This window comes from Sander vitreus, chromosome 9 (assembly GCF_031162955.1).
Source record: "Sander vitreus isolate 19-12246 chromosome 9, sanVit1, whole genome shotgun sequence".
Taxonomy (NCBI): domain Eukaryota; kingdom Metazoa; phylum Chordata; class Actinopteri; order Perciformes; family Percidae; genus Sander; species Sander vitreus.
In genome coordinates this window covers 33,923,795-33,938,128 of record NC_135863.1, presented here as the reverse complement: position 1 = coordinate 33,938,128, position 14,334 = coordinate 33,923,795, and the positions used below count along the sequence as shown (strand labels likewise).

General features: G+C 41.0%; 2 protein-coding genes across 2 annotated transcripts in view; both read left to right on the top strand.

Moving 5' to 3' along the window:
- myo7ba (myosin VIIBa) overlaps positions 1–6,095 on the top strand; it is a 29,774-nt gene extending 23,679 nt beyond the window's left edge. The window contains exons 38-48 of the mRNA XM_078259872.1: positions 335–488; positions 1,252–1,407; positions 2,566–2,671; positions 2,772–2,885; positions 2,994–3,081; positions 3,196–3,302; positions 3,587–3,772; positions 4,577–4,693; positions 4,921–5,004; positions 5,082–5,201; positions 5,306–6,095. Of these exons, the coding sequence (XP_078115998.1) occupies positions 335–488; positions 1,252–1,407; positions 2,566–2,671; positions 2,772–2,885; positions 2,994–3,081; positions 3,196–3,302; positions 3,587–3,772; positions 4,577–4,693; positions 4,921–5,004; positions 5,082–5,201; positions 5,306–5,401 (1,328 nt within the window). The 3' untranslated portion in view covers positions 5,402–6,095. The remainder of the gene's footprint in view (positions 1–334; positions 489–1,251; positions 1,408–2,565; positions 2,672–2,771; positions 2,886–2,993; positions 3,082–3,195; positions 3,303–3,586; positions 3,773–4,576; positions 4,694–4,920; positions 5,005–5,081; positions 5,202–5,305) is intronic.
- Positions 6,096–6,200: 105 nt separating this feature from the next.
- On the top strand, positions 6,201–14,127 carry gpr17 (G protein-coupled receptor 17). The gene is made up of 2 exons (XM_078259874.1): positions 6,201–8,326; positions 10,675–14,127. Exon 2 carries the CDS (start codon positions 10,683–10,685, stop codon positions 11,700–11,702), a length of 1,020 nt encoding a protein of 339 aa, XP_078116000.1. The 5' UTR covers positions 6,201–8,326; positions 10,675–10,682; the 3' UTR covers positions 11,703–14,127.
- The last annotated feature ends 207 nt before the right edge of the window (positions 14,128–14,334 follow it).

Sequence of the window (14,334 nt, the reverse complement as noted above, 5' to 3'; positions counted from 1 at the left end):
GCCATAAAACAGCACGGATCCCATTACAGCCTTGGGAACTTGGTTGCATGTCATACCCCTCTAATTCCCCCACATTTTCTACACTGTTATCTGTCAAATAACATGAGAAAAAGTAGTTTTGACATGACTATATAAACTGAGTATAGCCAAGATAACTAGCCTTGCTAAGCTAACGAACATGCTAAGCTAACAGCCTACAGCCTAACCCCAAAACAAAACTAACCAAACAAGCTTCCTCAGCTACCATACCAATTTTATCTATAGCATCACCAGCTAACACTATTTTCAGAGTTTAAGAAACCACAATGGTTGTTCCTCCTTGACTGTTGTGCACCAATCCTAAAATATATGGGAGATTACCCCACCAAGCAGATGCAGAGTCCTCTCGAGCTCACCGACCAGATCTTCAGCCCCGCCACTCAAAATGAGGCGCTCAGGGATGAGATCTATTGCCAGATCATGAAGCAGATGACCAGCAATAACAACCGGTACGCTGATGTTATTTCACCATCTCAGGTTCTCAGATTTAAAGCTGTTGGTGCATTTGTTCTGGGGAAAGGAACATTTGTATTATACAAAATGTTCTTTGTATATGCACAAAGAACATCTGTAGAAGAAAATCTGTATGATAGAGGAAAGAGTATTTGCGATGTGAGTAAATACAGCCCACCTTTCTCCATTGCTATAGTAATATTTATATTAATGACGTATTAAAATCATATACGGGATGTTGCTCAAAGGGTTAGACCCATTCTGTTACTGTAGTGATACATAGTTTTGTTGTTTGTAGATAGTAAAGCACTGCAACAGTAAGTCAATTGACAGAAAACTATTTTGATTATCAATTAAAATTGAGAATGTTCTGGTTCTCCAATAAGATATTCTGCTTTTCTCCGTTTTATATCATTGTAAACTGAATATATTAAAGTTTTGGACTGTTGCTCAAGCAAAACAAGACTTTCTTTTCAAATTTTTTTTTCATATTTTTAGGTCAAATGGTTAATTGATTAATCAAGAAATATATGACTTAATTAATTGAGATGAATTGATAATGAAAATAATTGCTAGTTACAGCGCTAGCAAATCAAAGCCTGGTGAATTGAAGTAACTAGCACTGTTTATTTAGACAGTAAACAAACAGTAAAATGAAGAAAGACATTTTACATTGTGTAACCACCCTCCCATGCTTTATATTGTCCTAGATGTATTTCTTTCTGTTGCTTCTGTATTTCTTTCTGTTCCCTCACCCAGGTTCAGCATGGAGCAGGGCTGGCAGCTGCTGTGGCTCTGCTGCGGCATGTTTCCTCCCAGCCAGTTTCTTCTGAAGCACACTCAGCGATTTCTGGAGACGCGTCGCAGAGAGCCCCTCGCCTCTGACTGCCTGCAGCGTCTGCAGAGCTCCCTGAGGTTAGCCCAACGCGTGGTTTTATACGTCACCAACACACAGCACCGTGTTTCCCCCAGTGTTTCAAAGAAGAGATGACACAGACCCCCAGTGAGAGTGTGGTTTCTACAGCAGCTAGTGTCACTTGTAGAAAAGTACAAGGCATGCCAACACTTCACCTCTGGTTAGCAGCTAGCATGATTCAACATGACGACATGATGTGAGAAAAGGAAATGTCTTGTGTTTTTAATCTCTCCTGAGGTAAAGGCTCTCTAAAAATAAACTAAGTGAAGTGTATGGACTTCTTGGTCTTGATTTGTTGAGAGTAAGTTATGTAGTTTAAATGGTAAATGGTTTTGTGTCTAACTGACTTATGGGAACAACCATTTTTGAAACTGGTCCAGTATTAAGCAAGACTGCTGCAGTTAGCAGCGGCAAAACAAGCTGCAATGGAAGTTATTGGGTAATTGCGAACCTTCAATTTACGTCCACTTAAAAGTGCTTGTTTTTGCCACTGACATGATCATATTATTATTCTAAGGGTCTGACAACGTTGTGGAAGGATCCCTTTTAGTTAAAGAGTAAGATCCTTTTAGTTTAACATGAAACAGCCCTGAACTCGCTATCGCCAAACCTGCCAGACTCCATTTAAATAAATAGTAATTGTATCATCGTAAAATACACTTCATTTTAAGTCAACAGAAACAGAATAAAACTATCAAAAGCCGTCTTGGTTCATCTTTCCACTGTTCCAACAATCACCACTCTGGTTTGGTTGAAATAAACCCTTCATTCACCCATTTACATGTGAAAATATGCTGGCTCTATACACGCTAAAAGTACTGATTATTTACATGGAGTCTGGTGGGTTTGACGATAGGCGAGTGGTTTCTGGTTAATTGATGTTGCATTACCTTCACAGTGGACCAGTGACCACACTCTGCATTTGCATGGCCCCCTTTATAAATAAATGTGATTTACATTCAGTAGAATTTCCTTCATGACAGCAGGATCTAAGAGACTTATTTTTGATCGGCACAGTTGATGCATGGTGTTGCTTTCTGGTTTGCCATTTTAGTGATAGAGTGTGTGCTTTTGTCTTTATCTGCACTGTGGCTTTAGAGTCAAAAGGATAACGTAAAAAACAACAACGTGACTAAGCATTTACTGTCCTTGTGTAGGATGGAGCCCAGGAAGCTTCCACCACACCAGGTGGAGGTAGATGCCATACAACAGAACAGCACCCAGATCTTCCACAAAATCCACTTCCCCAACGACACAGAGGAGGTACGAAACACACACCTCTTCTTTGTGTGAAGTTACAGGAAAAAAAGCCAGGTCAAATATTCCTGTAGTAATACCAGTGATTCCTTTCGCCCCTCTTCAGAAATTTGAGGTGGCGACAAACACCAGGATCAGGGATCTCATCCAGAACATTACCAAGAGGCTCAGTCTGGCTTCAGCGGACGGCTTCAGCATTTTTGTCAAAACAAATGACAAGGTTTATTTGACATTTCTCATCCTTGAACATTATATTCTGATCTAGAAATTCAATATGTGTGTTCTTGCATTAACTTTCACACAAGAAAATCTGTCGTGTTAATTTCAGGTTCTCAGTTTGAATGACACAGACTACTTCTTTGATAGTCTGAGACAAATCACTGACTGGTCCAAGAAAGCCAAGGGGATCAAAGACGGTACAAACTGATTATCGGATAGGAGTGTCAATCGCACTTTTGATGGTTCTTTTTTACTTGTAAAAACCTCTTTTTTGGTGTGTGTGTGTGTGTGTGTGTGTGCGCGTTTTCCAGGTGGGCCAGTCAACATATCTTACCTTGTGTTCTTTATGAGGAAGTTGTGGTTCAATGTGATCCCTGGCAGAGACACAGAGGCCGATCTTATCTTCCATTTCCCTCAGGTACATTTGAATGATGCAGCTCAGTCACCATCACATTTTCCAGGCTGGTTTGTTTTTCTGCATGATATGAAAGCCAAACTTTTCCGTGAACATAATCGTACCTGACATATATATTTGAGATAGTATCCATACTACTTCCAGACTGCTCCCTCTGGTTTCATAACAATGACCAGTAGGAACAGATTAAAAAGTGATCTCTTAATGAGCAATGTAGTGAGTAACAACTTGGTTTAAATCTGTTTCACACAATAGCAGACTTAATAAGATATCTTTCTATCTTCCAGGAGCTACCAAAGTACCTGAGAGGCTATCATGTTTGCACCAAAGAGGAAATGGTCAACATTGCAGCTCTGCTCTTCAGGATTAAAGTTGGCAATGACAAGAGCCAGTTTGTCATGATTCCCAAGATGCTGAAGGAGCTGGTGCCCATGGACCAACTGAAGGCCATGTCTGAAAATGAGTGGAAGAAGGTATGAGGGGCCTTCTTTTCACTGATTTCATATTAAAAGTAGGGCTGCACAATATGAGGATAATATGCGATAACATTGTTGAGTATCGCGCAAACGGAGTTTGAGAACGGCAACACACAGAGAGAGGAAGGTGAGGGACATCCATTGCGTCAGGCAATTATCCTGGAAATATACTTCTGTTGATCCAAACTACTGAGATACCAACCACTGACACACCGACAGACTGAAATTGCTATCCCAAGAGCCACACAGCTAGCATGGCTAAAAACAGTTCTCATGTATATAGTATAAATAGTTTAACTTTAGATACTAAAAAAGAAAATCCTAAAACAGCTGGGCACTGTCGTTTTTAGGAAACATTAATTTAACTAGAATACTATGCAATTTTTGGGGACTAGCAGTGGATTAATACACAGTTGGTGTGCTAGCAAGTATTTACAGCACCAGGACGTTGTATGTGATCACAATAACTACTACAGATAGACTGTCACCCAGTGCAACAGTGTGGCTATTGATGTGTTTTTAATAGTTTTTGGACATACAATGGAGCTCTATGGCACATAGGGAGTAAGATATATCAGGCTATGGATACACAGACACTTGAGTATCACTAGATTCTTTAAATTGCCCATCTGAACAATGTCACCATTATGCCATCCCTGTGATCTCAGCTCTCTGAGAATATTGCCTGAAGGCTGTGGGGGCGTTAGAAAATCATTAACCTCATTAAAAGCAATGCAAATACTTCTACAGGACAAGAGTGTTGTATCATACTGTGATGCATTTTTTACACTTTATTTTCAGAGTATTGTTGCCTCTTGTAACAAACAAGTTGGTATGACTGTTGAAGAAGCTAAAGTGGCATTTCTAAAGGCGGTCTGCCGCTGGCCGACGTTCGGCTGTGCATTCTTTGAAGTGAAGGTAAGGGCTGCAGTGAAAGCCGCACAAACGGTGCTTTATCTAGCTATCTATATCTATAGTCCATTGGGTTGGGTGGATGGCTTGTTTATCTGATGCTCTCGCTCTGTCTCAGTCCCTCACCCACCCTCTGTCACCATGGTACACTAAGTGCACGTCTGCAGAAAGCAAATAGTCATGACTACAGTGAAGAAAAGTGTCCTCATTTGCCTTTCTAACTTTCTTTTCAGCAAACATCTGAACCAAATTTCCCAGATATTGTGCGAATAGCTGTCAGCAAGCAAGGACTCACCATCATCCACCCTAAAACCAAGGTGAAAATGAATTAACAGTATTTCCATTAACACCCTGCTCATATTTTCAACCATTAACAATTCTTTCTCTTGTAAAGGATGTGCTGGCAAATCACCCATTCAACCGCATCGCTAACTGGTGCAGTGGAAGCACCTACTTTCACATGACTATTGGCAGCTTGGTCAAAGGGAGCAAATTTCTGTGTGAAACTTCACTGGTAAGAGCTATCATTAGATACGTGAGCTTTAAATGATACACTGTCAGTAAGTAAAATTGTCCTTTTCATTTCCTTTCTTTACCTCTGTGTCTTCCTTCCAAAAGGGTTACAAGATGGATGATCTTATAACCTCCTATGTCAGCATGTACCTCAGAGAGAGGAGGACAGTGCAAACCAGGAACCAGCGCTTTGACATGTGAGCCTAGGTAGCACGAGTGTGATGCAACTGGTGCCTGTAGCTGTAGATTCAAACACACACACTCAACATGTAGTTCATACACACACAGAGGCAGAGCAGGACTACTTCTCTGTTTTTGAAAGTGCAATCAACTTTATTTGTGCTCATGCTTTGATTAATTGCATAAAAAGAACTTGTTGTGGATTTCTGGCATTTTATTTAAAACTAATGTTTATTTGGCGTGTATTCAAGCAACATAAGAAACCCACATTTTAGGTAATACTAATACTGTACTCACATTTATTTCTTAGTGAAAAAATACATGGTTCATGATCCATAAAAACAACAGGATTTACAAATGTGTATGACAGTTTGTGAATCAATCATGGTTTCCCTAAATGCTTCTTCCCATTGATGAATACAACCCAAGTTTATTAAATGTAAAACAAATGTACAAATAGATACAACCTAACTTTAATAAATGCCAGTATTCTATGTATTTCCAACTTCGATTTCTTTAATGTAATAACTTTAAAAAAAAATTGATAATATCAATGTCTAAATGTCTTCTAAATCTGGTGTAATTTTCATTCATTTACAAACTGTCCAACCTGTGTGTAACATATCGCCATACACATTTATACGCCTTGTTTTTATTTTTGTTAGTCACTACTAGTTTAATTCCGCTCCATATTAAACTGCCTGCCTTAAAAACATTTAAAGTGTTCATATTATGCTTTTTGGCTTTTTCCCTTTCCTTTATTGTGTTATATATCTTTTTTTGTGCATGTTATAAGTTTACAAAGTGAAAAAGCCCAAAGTCCCCCCCAAAGGGACTTACCATCTCCAACAGAAATCACTGTTCACAAACTGCTCCAAACAGCTCTATTGTAGTCCAGCCTTTACTTCAGAGACAAACGTGGTCACTTTGGAACACACGTTATAATGCTCGCCTAGCTGCTAGCATGGCACGCCCTCATACTCTGCTTCTGACTGGCTAGTAGTCCTTACCTAGGTACTGTCAGGGCACGCCCTCATACTCTGCTTCTGACTGGCTAGTAGTCCTTACCTAGGTACTGCGCATGTGCGACTCCCAACAAAGATGTTCCAGCAGTGAGATGTCTCACTCTGTAGCTAAAACAGAGAGCTCAACACACAGGGTGAAAAGAGGAGCTGCAGCAATGTGCAGTACAACAAAAATATGGTGTTTTTTGAAAATGAAACCATGTAAACCTATTCTGGTACAACCTCTAAATACAATTATAAACCTGAAAATGAGCAGAATATGAGCACTTTAAGGTGGCACAAACAAAAGTTAAAAGTCAGTGGTTGTTCTCAGCCTAACACATTGTGTGTATCTGTCAGACCTAACCTTTCTTTCTCATAAAACACCAAAGCCAATGTTTTGAGAAAAAAACTAAAAAACAGCCATGTTTTCTAGCTTGCTGCCAATTTCTTTTCTTTTTTTTAGTTGACACATTGCTATGCTTCTGTGCTCGTTATGACTACCTACTGTTCCATGACTGGAATGGCATGAAACTGACGGCATGATGTCACCTAAATGCTTGCTTGCTTGCGTGCGTGCATTTGCATGCTGGTGCACGATACAAATAAAACTGTGACCCACTGGTCACAACATTGCTCAGTAGTGCTAATAGTGTTCAAGAACTCCACATGGTACCTTTAAATAAGTCCATCTTTAGAAAATATTTTAATTTGCTTATCATAATTATTCACATTTATTGCTGAGAAATTCTGCTAAAATTGTGAAATAAAACATTTTTCCAGTGGAAGCCTGTTGGTGAGTGTAACTGTTCAAAAAGTATAGAGCATCTTATTTCTCTATGAGCAGCCAAGAGCTGCTCCCTCACAGCAGTAAGTAAGAAGAATGATATATTTATGATAGTAAGCACTTACGACAGGCAATGTTTTTGCTTCAGGGTTACGAGACGCGCAACAGACAGAGCTGAGGAGCCGAACAAAAGCAGGGGCCGTCCCAGTTAGCAGTTGGCAGTAGATTAACAGGGTAGTGATGTCAAAGCTTCTCCACAGTTGTGCACAGATAGGGCCTCCATACAAGTCTACAGAATACCATTTGCATATCGATGATACAGAGGAGAAAAAGGGCCGATGTGTCTGACACACAGCTGTGATCTCCTTGAATGAAAGAAATATTATTCCCCCTCAGCCAGCGGGTACTCTTTCCACATCTGTCCGATGGCCGTACGACTGATTATTTTGGGCATTCCAATTCAAGATGCCCCCAGGAGGCAAGAGTCCAACAAGGGCCTCTGTTTCCTCCAAGCGTCCCCCCCACCCTCCCCGCTCTTGTTTTTCACTTGCTCTCCTAGAGGGAATGGGGCCCTCTGTAGAACTAAACAGACCATCTACAAAAGATCATCTCTGAGACTTCAGTCATAAACTTCTAAATTAACAACACACTCCATCTTCTGTCTATCAGTGGGGGGGTGGGAGTTCATGGTAAAGGCAATCGGCGCACCACTAGGCCTTGTTTCCATGGAGGCATACCCGAGGACTTGTTGCGACTGAGGCATGCCATTCTTCTTCCCGCTGCTAAAATGTGCTGCTTATTCTGACTGAGCTATTGTGGAGCGCACAAGTGGCTCTCTTAGGAGAAGGGGATAGGGAAAGAAAGGGTGGGGTCAAGGTTCAGACAAAACGCTCCCATTGGGACTCCCTTTCTGTTATCAAATTTGTTGAGACACAAAAAGAGCTACAGTCTCATTCCTAAGCACATCTTGAGGGAGAGAAAGGGGAGTTATAGGACAGCATTCTTTGTGTCAGAGCTTCAGTTCTTCCAGAGCTCGCCGGTCAGGCTGCCAGTCTTCACTCTGCTCCTGCACTGATTGTTCAGCAGACAAATTGTTTCTCAAGCAGCAAACCTTTTCTTCAACAAGTCCACTTTCTGCAAAGCTCTAAAGCTCAGGTAAGTCTTTTTACTTTACCTCAGATTTTGATAAGGCAAAAGAGATGTTTTTTTGATAACTTTATTAAAATGCTGCAGATGAGGGATTCCTTCTATTGTTTTCATAGAGGTGGGGGGGCGGCATAAATGATTACAGTAAAACAATATATCCTTGATTGTAGAACTACCAAGTTCACTGTGCAATAGCACTAAGTATGTGTTCTGTAAATGTGTCACTTTTGACCCAAAATGTAAATCCCAACAGCATTTGACTGATTTTTTTGAAGTATGCATTGATAACAATCTGCTTTTTCAGATTGGAAGGATGAATACCAAGTGCTTTAACATTTAATCCAATAACCAAATTTCACAGTTACTTTATTCTACTCGGGTTTTACTGTGACAAGTTTTAACAATATAGGATTGTACACATTGCAGCTGTCGCAGTTTTGTCCCAACATATTGTTACTGACTAATCTCTAAAAAAGGGCCGATGCCAGGATGCTCAGTCTCCTCTCTGCCAACAGTCTTGCACAGATATGCTTACCCAGATCATTGTGATGAAGGCATATTTCAGGATTGCCTCTCTTTAGGATTATCCCTCGGGGATCCGTATTTATGGGAGCTTTTCCATTGAGTTGTGCTGCTTCTGGTTTGTTATCCCTGCTGGGACTGCAACCCTTTTGGGGTTTCTGAATAGGCTAAGTCTGAGCTTTGGCTGAGAAATGCCCTCCGTTGTTGGTCTCACAGCTCCAGTCAGTGCAGTAGGGTAGCACACACACACACACACACACACACACACTGAAAAGAGCCACGCTGCTACATCTGGCTGCTTCCTAATGGGCCAAAAGTCCGGACAGTGAGCTGGTGAAATCTAGATTTAGGCTAGTCAGATAAAGAGAGACAATCCCTTACTTAATCACATCACGTTGTATATTTGGGAACCTCCCTTCAGCTATAGAAACATCTGTGGGATGACAAGTTCATCTGTGCTGCACATATAGATGCTGTTCCTGGATCCTCCACAAATTTCAAAGTGAAAGTTCGAGAGAAGTATTTTCTGGGATTAATTATTTCTGTTCACAACCCAGTGATGTTTGTGTAGATGTTGCACTTTGGCAGAAAAGGGGGAGATAAAAACAAAATGAGAGTAGTGGACAGTTGAGCTTGCCAGAGATGCAAGGGAGGGACGAAGGAGTGGGTGGTTATTTTTAAGGTGTGTCTAAATAGTTCACTAAGACTGGAAAAACAAAGCAGATCGCACAATCCTTTGAGGAAATGAATTGGTCAATTTCGTTTTCAAAGATTAATCTTTAAACTGTCACTGAAAAAGGAAGACTCAAATGTACAGAGACCAGAAATTTGCATGTAAAGATATTTTTTCTTACCAACATGCAGCATACTGTATGTACCGTAGCTGTTAACCTTAAAGAAATAGTTTGACTTTTGGGAAATACTAAATAACAAACAGGGCAAAATGAGAAGTTACAGCTAGCTGGGCTTAGCACAAAGACTGAAAACAGGGGAAAACAGCTAGCCTGGCTTTGTCCGTAATAACATCTTCCTACTGGCACATAACCACCCGTAAAACCATAACTTGTTGTTTTTACAGTACAGTTTTGTACGGATGAAACAAAAGAGTTTTACTTGTTAATTAGCTTGCTCGCCACTCTCACATGAGAGTGGTTTCAGTCTTCTCATCTAACTGTCGGCAGGAAGGTACTGTACATAAACTAATGAATGTTTACTGCACAGTATTATCTTACACAGACATTTCCATTCCCCCATGTTTTAAATAATGCCTCTTCTCATATGCCCCTTTAAGTTCAGTTCAGTCTGAAATAATTCTTCCTCACAAATCAGACTATGATGCCAGATAAGCTGTAAAAAACAAGAGTGAAGATCTATTGACTAAGACTTCCTGAACTTAATAGTGTGCAGAGGATGTCTCATACTTGTAGTGGTCAGAATGACGTATTTATCCGCTCGGAGGGCATGTACACATTAGCCAGAGACATTGACATCTATTGTTACCTTCTGAGACTGGCACTGTTACAATTAATCTCCCTGTCTATTGTGTGTGGGTGTGTGGACAGGGGCTGGGTTTCCTGTCACTGGGGTAGTTTGCTGTCTGAATACTAACAATGAACTATTTTAGAAATCACAAGCATGTGTTTAGAAACGTCACTCATGACTCAAATGGTCAGAGATCAGACCTGATCTGCGACGGTCATAGTTTTTAGTTTTATCTGTCCTGCAAACATGCATATGTCGCTTTATTAGGATACAAATGAAAAGGGGAAATGTTTCTAGTTATACCTGAAAATTGCCTTCAAGATACATTTATAAAAAATTTTCTGTCTCCTCAGTCACCAAAATGGAATCTGCTACAATGGAGATGCCATCTGTGCTGTCTAATGGGTCATCAGAGAGCTGTGCAGCAGTGGATACAACAGTTGAGAACACACTGTTTGGATGCTTCTACATCCTGGTTTTCTTTCTGGCGCTGAACGGTAACAGCCTTGCTCTCTGGATCTTCTCTCACCAGCGTGGCGCTTCCTCTCCAGCTAACGTCTTCTTGATTCATCTGGCTGTGGCAGACTTATCCTATGTGATCATCCTCCCGCTGAGGGCCACCTACCACCTCACAGGAGGCCACTGGCCCTTTGGCGAGGTGCCCTGCAGGGTGGCAGGCTTTTTGTTTTATGTCAACATGTACGCCAGCCTGTACTTCCTGGCCTGTGTGGCGGGTGATCGCTACCTGGCTGTGGTTCACGCTGTGAGGTCGCTAAAGGTTCGTCGTGCTCGCTACGCTCACATCATCAGCTTCTCTCTATGGGCCCTGGTTACGATCTCCATGGCGCCACTGCTTATCACCCACCAGACCGCGGATGTGGACGGCGTGACAGTGTGTCTGCAGCTTTACAGAGAAAAGGCCTCGCGCAATGCACTGATCTCACTGGCTGTGGCCTTTACCCCACCTTTCCTCGCCACCCTGGCCTGTTACCTGCTCATAATTTACAGCCTGCATCGGGGCTCCAGGTTAGAGCCGACCCTCAAGCTCAGGGCCCTACGCACCATCGGTCTGGTCATGCTTATCTATGTTGTCTGTTTCCTGCCTTATCATGTGAGCAGGGCCACTTTCATCCTGGGCTACAGCCATCCTGACGTCTCCTGCCAGACACGCAGAGGCCTGAGCCTGGCCAACCGCCTCACCTCCTCCCTCACCTGCCTGAACGGCGCCATGGACCCGCTGATCTACCTGTTTGGAGCGGAGAAGTTCCGCGGCACTCTAATGCGATTGTTTTGTAAAGATCAGGCGAGGCTGTCAGGAGCTACCAGCGGAGAGTTAAAGGGAACACATGAGAGCTCTGTGAGTGCCAAGTCTGAGTTTTGAGGAAGAGAAATTTGATCTGGAGCGCTGTTTGATATAGATGCATTTCCAACACACAACTAATATTGGACTGACTATTAATTGACTGTTGCCTTTGCCAGACAGAAGATGGCTCATTCCACAATGTGGGTGATGTGCCACTGTAGCCCCCATAGCTTGAATTTTAGGCCCAGTTCCAGTGTCCACCCTACGCCCCATTCACCCTCTCATACGTTAACTGACATCACCTGTGTGTGTGCAGGAGAGTGCAAGGACTCCAAACGCCATATGAGGACTGGGACAGCACTTTGTGAACTCACGTTATCTGGACAGGGGCATCCTGTTCATCTTCATTCATACGTGATGTAATTAATTGATGAGAAAGTTGTTTCCTCCCTGTTTAAAAGCAAAATGATACCTTTGGAGCAAATCAACATATTTGAAAGTCACTATCACGTCATTATAAGACAAATAATTAGTGAGTGTATACCATAGATATAAAACATCATTCATTTCTATGGTCTATATTTCCAGGAAAATTCCTTCCTGCCAACTTCTTCCATGTTTTGCTTATGTTCCCTTTTTATGCTTCAAAAATTCCACCTTCATCTCTGTTGGTTATCCATAAAATGTGGGTTCCTCCATGCAAAATCTGTAGAGTTACATAAAGTCACCAGAGAACCGTCAAACACAAGCCCTCTCCATCAAAGTCTGAGACTAGGAGGCTCCAGTTGCCTGTGACCTCCACAACACGGAGTCTACTGTTTCCACAGGCTTCTGATTTTTGTGTCAAACACCGATGTTCAAATATTTACATAAACTTTTGATTTAAACTTTTAATGTATATTTCCTGTCGCTATTTTGTATCCTACGCCAAATGTGATAAATACTTTTTTATTCAAGTTGTTTTTAGCCATGCTAGCAGCTCTGGCAATGTCGGTCGGTCTGCTGGTCGGTCCACCCCTTTGTACAGACTAAAATATCTCAACAACTACTGGATGGCTTGCCAAAAAAAAAAAATACAGATATCCATGATTATTGGAGGATGAATTGGAATTACTTTAGTGACTTTTTCTGTTACTAGCAGGTCTTTGGTTTATGACCAATTACTCGCAAAATGTGTGTTAAGTGCTAATTAGCTAATGTTTGCAGATGTTTGTGGATGGTATATAACTGTAATGATACATTGTTTTTAGCCAATAAGCTAAAAGAATGGCGGTATGGTCTGTCTTTGGTCCAGACTGAAATATCTCTTGGTACCGACATGTTCCCCTCAGAATAACTTGTAATTGTATGACCAATAGGCTACCTGAAAAAACAATGACATTAGTATCTGCCTCAGCTGTACATTGCTAATTAGCAAATGTTAGCATGCCAATGGTAAGCATCATTCCTGCTAAACATCAGCATGTTAGCATTGTTGTTGTGAGCATTTAAGCATCCTGATGTTAGCATTTAGCTCAAAGCACCAGAGAGCTGCTAGCATGGCTGTATTCTTGAGCTTGTTTTAATATAAGTTCACCCACTTACAAATGTATTTTCCATGACATTTTTAAATTGCTGGAAGACACCAGTATCATGTTTACTTTGCTTTTGCTAGGCAAATCTTCATTGTACATATATACTTCATTATCCAGCTCCTTAACTATCTATTCTATGCATTTATTGTTTTGTCCACATTATTTGTATGCTATTGCACTATTGCATGACAAACTATTCATCCTATTTTACTGTGAGTCAGTTTGGCTTGACGTCATCTGCAGAAGAAGTGATGTTTGAGACAGAAAGACATGATTCACACAGCTTAGTAAAATGTGAGTTATAAATGTAATTTGTGACTTCAAGTTGTAAATAATAACGTAGTAAAGCTGATCTCACATCCTCTGTGTGTGAGATGATGTCTTGTCTAAACTGCTGTTGCATATCTGAGACTTTGTGAAAGTGGGAAAGCTATTTATACAAACCTTGAAACCTATTTCAAGCGCAGGACAGAAACCTCCGAGGCTGCAGTGACTTGTCACAGTGTAGTTCTCTTTTTGTATCATGTGACCTATGTTGTGGTTTGTTAGCAGCTTTTTTTCCTCCTCTTATTTCTGCAAGACTTCCTGTCCATCACATGAACATGGCAAACCATTTTAAACGTGTATTTCCTGAATGTATATATTTTCAAAAAACCTTTGCGGCTCCTGATTCATATTAGAGTATCAATCAGACTTGGATCGGGTCTTCTGGGTACATTTAGGCACTTGTTTTATTTTAGGTCAAAGGTGATTTGGGTTTTAAAAATGCACCTGGGAAACAAATGATGGCTTCTTATTCTTTGAAATTACCCAGAGCCAATTTATCAGTAAATTCTTTGACTACAAGTTAGAATCATCATATTTCATACTTTGTTTTTGTTACTTCCCTTTTTCACTTCTTTAAATTAAAGTTTTTACATATTGCTTCACTACTTTCTGCATTGTTCTCATTAACAAGCAGGTGCACAGAAACTAAAGAGGGAATGCTGGTTAATCATTAAAGTAGTAGTGTGATAAAGATTTCTACTCTGCAAGTGAAAGTCTGTATTTCCATTTACAGCTCTGTGGATCTGTCATATAACAGGCAGAGCAGAGGCACCAGGGCCCTCCTCCCTCAACTTCTCAAATGAGGAAGT